Source organism: Acomys minous (assembly GCF_964271855.1).
Source record: "Acomys minous genome assembly, chromosome: 5".
Classification (NCBI taxonomy): domain Eukaryota; kingdom Metazoa; phylum Chordata; class Mammalia; order Rodentia; family Muridae; genus Acomys; species Acomys minous.
In genome coordinates, this window is record NC_140494.1 from 117,553,881 (window position 1) to 117,559,880 (window position 6,000).

Here is a 6,000-nt window from a genome sequence, read left to right on the forward strand (position 1 = left end):
CAAAAAGTTTAACCATCTTATCTTTGCCTTTATGGCGCTGCAGGCTGTTGACATATAAAAGGGCCTCATTCTGCTTAGGCCAGGAACACCCTGTAGGCAAGGCTGGGTGCCTCTGCTTCTGTTCCCCCAACACACCGCTCAACAGCATTGACGAAACAGAGAATGCTAAGGGGGAGGGGGTGTCACATGCATTTAAAGTTGTCTTAGAGTTTTAAAATCAAAACTACTTTCCCTCCCCGGCAGGCCCTACTGGGAGGGCCAGGGCTGCCCTTCCTGACAGGACTAACGATGCGATGCGACTGCATTTTCCGTGAGATAGGTCTGTTTCATCATATGACCTCTGCTCCCACCCACTGCTACCCACTGCTTTCCTGAGTCCTACCCTCAAGCCCCCAGGTCACGACCACGGTAAAAAGCAGGAAGGTTTGTAAAGAAGAGCCCTTCCGAAGTTCAAGTTCAAATTGCTTCACAGCCAAGGCTCTTTGGGTCTTAACTACATCCCCCTCCCCCCCTGCCCCACCCACCCACCCACCCACCCCCAGCAAGAAGCTCTCTTGTAGCTCTAAATTTCTCAGAGTCCTGTCTCCCCCAAGAATCCTTCCCATACAGCAATCTCTTTCCGGTGGCTCACTCCAAGGCAAAGCTGGAAAGGCTTAAACACCCTTGCTGCCCACCAGAAGATCTGCTTGGTCCTGGCCCACGTCTTGACATGCCGGCACCCACAACAGTGACCAAGCTGGGGAGGAGTAAGATGCTCGGTGCAGGAAGGAACGGAGAGAGCATGTCCTACTTCAGGAGAGCCGTGCCTGTGAGTGTTGGTGGAGGAGAAAGGAAAGGGTGTCTGTGCGTTTCTACCCTGGGAAGCCCCTCAGTCAGAGCAATCAGAGCAGGGAGTACCACTTCGGGAAGGAATGAACTTCCTGTCTCCAAAGGCGTGTGCACGAAGGCGACCAAGTCAAGGGTGCAGCAGAGTTGACTGCCAACATCAGATTTCCTAAGGATGCTTTCCAACCCTGAGGAACTGTAGTTTTTAGGTATATGATGGCCCTGGAATCTGTGGGGTTGAGCTCTGACTCTTAGGCTTAAATCCGAGAACCATTTACGTCAGCATGGAGGTCCACCTATGCCAGCCCCAGAAAATGGCTCACACATTTAGTGTAAGCTTCGGGGGTATCCTGTGTCCCATGCAAAAGGGCCACTGTTTTCATTCACTTCCTTCGCCTCCTGCCCAGCCCTGGATCTGACCCTTCCTGAACTGGCTCATGGCCCATCAAGAGCTACTTGGCCATTTATGACTCTGAGCTAGCCAGCCACCATTCCTTAACACCCTCTTGCTGAGAGCTCCAGCTCAGTCACTCACTGTCCTCTCTGAGGCACTCCCCTTGCAGTCACAGGACATCAGGACTGCCAACCATTTGCCTACTGTGTCCGACCGCCTCTCCTCACCCATCAAGTCCCTCTCACCTGCTCAAGGTCAAAAGAGTCCATGGGAGTGCTGGCTGCCTCTGGGCTGGCTCTCCTGGCTTCAGCTGCATCTGGAAAAACAAAACAAAAAAAGAAATAAACCCCAAGCATGTATCTTTTCATCTCCGGGGAATCATTCACTACCTAGATGGGAAAGATACAAGTCTATCGACATTCTAGAACCATCCCTTCATGAGCCCACGGCCTGCAAGGTTGAGGAGGAAGCATTCCATCCTCAGGAGCCAGGAGGGAACCCTTCAACAGCTGCTCAGAGCTAGTCCTCTGGCTTAAAGATTTAAACAAAACCCCGGAAGGTGTACATGTGCACCCATGGTCTTTGTTTGGGAAGCCCTGTGATGCCACCAGCCCAGTCAGGACACAGCTCCTGGATTCTGATTCAGAGCCAAGCATGTCTCTAGCTATGCGATGTGTTCCCGTAGTGCAGGATTCTCTCCCAGTTGGACAAGACAACTTTTGAGGTCAGGGACTAGTCTGCCACTTCTGTGCGTAGTAAGAGCCCAGTACCAGCAGCTCTGAGACATAGAGGCTGGCAGGTGGCTGCTTTGTCCTAGGGGAATTCTTTCTTTCAGTGTCTGACCAAAGTAGCTCAGGGCTAGGTTTTCAGAGCTGCCTCCACTCCCAGTCACCTTACATCCCAGTTGACTTCTCTTTTTTTGGGCATAGGAGACTTGAGAGACGCCTAGAATAGGCTATAATGATACAACATCCGGTACTCAGCTCTGCAGTTTCTCAATTTCTACATGTTCCCCAAGGCTGACAAAGTCACATCTATTCTACAGAGTTAGCAAATAAGTTAGCAAAGTGCCTCCTCTGGGTGCCTGCCGAACCAGATCAACGTATCCTCTTATTCTGCCCTCTGGATCCTAAGACCTAATACTTGTCTTTCATCTATCAAATGGAGATCATCTTTTCTGTTTTGCCTTCCCCCTGAGGACATCAGTGAAGTGTGGGGCCTTTAAATGACCAATCAGCTGCCTATGAGCGTTCCCTCAATACTTACCTGTCTTCTTGTTAATGCAAGAGATGAGGTCCTGCAGGCACATCTTAAACTCCTCGAAGCCACTCATGCGCAGCTGGACTTTCTGGTTCTGGGGCTCCTCCTGGCGCAGGTGGCAGAGTGCCTTGTGCAGGAAGCCGTGCATGTCCAGCACCTCCTGATCAGAGGCATAGAGTTTCATTCTCTTGACCAGCGCCCCACCAGTGCGAATGCGCTGCAGCACAGCTTCCAGGTGGCCCAGCTGACCAGCTATTTCCTGGTAGTCGCGCTGGTAGCGTGCATTTACAGCCTCGAGCAGCTTGCGCTCCTGCGCCTGCACATGTTCTACCACCTGGCGCACGCGTGCACGGATCCGCTCCTCAGTGTCTGCGCGTGCGTGGTCCAGCTGGCCTATGGCCGAGCGCATCTGAGCGTGAGCATTGTCGAAGGTCCTGTCCTGCTCCTGCAGCGCCTGCGTCATGGTGCCCAGCTCCTCATGCCGCTTCTGGATCTCCTCGCCAATTTCGCACTGGAGATGGCTGTGGCCACGGTCCAGGAGCGCGCATGCACAGCACAGAGGCTTGGAGCAGCCTTGGCAGTAGATGCTGCAGATACATAAGACCGCGGACACATAAGGCCCACATGCTGTTTCTCAGCTTATGCTTTGCCCCATTCAGTGCCAATGGTTATGGTACCAGATCTATCCATAAAATACCAGACAGTAAAAAGATACTACAGGGCCAGCAAAATGTTCAATGAGTAAAGGTGCTCGCAGCTGAGCCTGACAACCTGAGTTTGATCCCCATAACTTTATGGTAGATGGAGACAACCGACTTCTGCGAGCTGTCCTCTGACCCCTTACGTGTGTTCCATAGCACACATACACACATTAAAAAAAATACATGTTAAAAAATTCCACAATAACAACTCCCCCACCCTGGCGGCAACGCAGACACAGACAGAATACAAACAGGAAAAGCCACTTTCCACCACTTCTTAACATCCCATAACCCTAGCTCTGCCCCTACCCTGCCCACCCAGGCCGCAAGTGAGCGTGGTATGTCTTCTTCCATGTCCAGACTCTGAAGTTCCTGAGGTGCATGCCACTCCACCTTTGCAAGCTCTGTCTGGTACTTTTATTATTCTCGTTCCCATGTGAAGGAACCAAGACTTACAGCTAAACAACGTGGAGGGCCAATGTTTGGTCTTAAAAAAATAAAATGACATTTCAATCCCCTGGTAACTTCCTCCTCATCTTTCATCCAGGACACTCCTTTAGGTCCATAGGGACAAACGTAATGTGTTCTTTTTATAACTCCTCCATTACAGTTACATGGGCAATTGTTTAGTCCAACAGACTACCTTTTGACAAACACTCACATGACTTCCCATTTGTGCATTCCTTTCTTCCTTTCTTCCCTCTTTTATTTTTGACGGATATGAAGTGATTTAATGACATAACACCCATGTTAGGCAGCCTAATGTATTGATGCCTTTCTCTCTATGAGAGAGTACAAATAATATATTGCTAGATGAATAATGTATATCTCTTAATATTTTACGCATGTAAAATGTTAATTAATGGCCAGTATGTGATGCTGTGAATATGCTAATTAGTTGGTTTTTTTCCAGGTCTACAATGTTTATCACAGCATTATGGTATATATGATAAATATGTATAATTTTTCTTAGTCAATTTAATATACATATAGGCTAACAGAGACTTCCACAGCATTTATTGTAATCATTCTATTTAGTTTTTAAATATGTTGCAAGGGAAAGGGACTTTAATATGTATAGTTAAATTAAGAATCTTCAGATTATAGGGGCTGCAGAGATGGCTCAGCAGTTTAGAGCGCTTGGTACTCTTACAAAGGTCTCTGGTTTGATTCCCAGCACCTACATGGTGGCTCACAACTCCAGTTCCAGGAGATCTGATGCTCTCTTCTTATGTCTCTGGATCCCAAGTACACATGTGACACACATACATACATACACGCAGGCAACACACATAAAAACAAGTCTTTTAAAATGTTTTAAAAGACTTACAATTAGGCCGGGCAGTGGTGGCGCACACCTTTAATCCCAGCGTTCGGGAGGCAGAGGCAGGCGGATCGCTGTGAGTTCGAGGCCAGCCTGGTCTACAAAGCTACTCCGGGACAGCCAAGGCTAACACAGAGAGACCCTGTCTCAGGGGAAAAAGAATTACAATTGAGAGATTACTCTGAGTTTCCTGCGTGTTATGTCAAGAGTTGTTGTAATAAAAGAAAGAAGGGAGGCAGGAGACTGAGCGAGGGTCCGATGGGAGCAGAGGCTGGAGTGAGGCTCATACACACACGCAGTCATGCACACACACAGTTATATACACACACGCAGTCATGCACACACACAGTTATATACACACATGCAGTCATGCACACACACAGTTACATATACACACAAGAGTCGTGTACACATACACACACAGTCATGCACACAAAGAAATAAGACAAGCTTCATTCTATAGATAGTAACAGTGATTGAGTTATTTTTCTTAAATCTGATCAATTTTCACTAAACAAAATGGCAAAATAGAATATCCAAAATAATCAGCTAAGCCCATGAGTTAAAAAGTGGGTGGGAGGGGGATAGTAAGTAAGAGGCTAAGATGGTCACAGCATGCCACTTCATTCGATAAGTAACATATAAAAACAGCCAACTCAAACTGGGTGGTGGTGGCACACGCCTTTAATCCCAGCACTCGGGAGGCAGAGCCAGGTGGATCGCCATGAGTTCAAGACCAGCCTGGTCTACAAAGCGAGTCCAGGACAGCCAAGGATACAAAGAGAAACCCTGTCTTGAAAAAAATTTTAAAAAACAAAACAAAACAAAACAAAACAAAACAAGCCAGCAAACTCTGCCATTTACTTATGGCCATCTTGAAATACCAAGCTAATCTTAACAGCTTTGGCAGAATATGTTCAAAGTGTAAGATTTGCCATTCCAGGAATTTGTTATAAAATTCAATGGCCAAAATTGATCATTAAACCATAACAGAATCTGGTGATATATAAAGTAGACAGTGATTCCCTATGCAACATAAGCAATTCTGGAATTATCAAGTAAATTATAAAAATGATGCTTATGTGGCTTTTCCTGTATATGGCAGTTCTAACCTGTGTTACTCACTCAAATGTTGTAAAATAAGTTCCCTTCAAAGCATAATGAGACTTTCAGATTATTACTAATAAAACACTTAAAAATAATAAATTAAAGGGTGTGGTATTAGTGGCAAAGCAAGCAAAAAGATAAGGAAGAAAAGGAGGAGAAAGTAATGTAGGAAAATGTCACTGAAATAGAGGTTCTAGATTGTTCAAGAATAATTTGATATGAAACGCTCACTGTCAAGACATCCTGGATGTCTTAAGTTTCTATTGCTGATGAAACACCATGACCAAAGCAACTTGGGGAGGAAAGGGTTTATTTGGCTTACTCTTCCACAGTCACTGAAGGGAGTCAGGACAGGAACGCAGACAGGGCAGGAACCTGGAGGCAGAAGC

At 46.8% G+C, this 6,000-nt stretch overlaps 1 protein-coding gene across 3 annotated transcripts in view; it reads right to left on the reverse strand.

The window, feature by feature from the left end:
• The window catches only part of PML (PML nuclear body scaffold), a 29,228-nt gene that overhangs the window by 13,929 nt on the left and 9,299 nt on the right, over nt 1-6,000 (reverse strand). For all 3 annotated transcript variants that reach the window (XM_084782336.1, XM_084782335.1, XM_084782337.1), the window contains exons 3-4: nt 2,486-3,066; nt 1,465-1,535 (exon numbers count right to left, since the gene is read on the reverse strand). In XM_084782336.1, the coding sequence (XP_084638462.1) occupies nt 1,465-1,535; nt 2,486-3,066 (652 nt within the window). The remainder of the gene's footprint in view (nt 1-1,464; nt 1,536-2,485; nt 3,067-6,000) is intronic.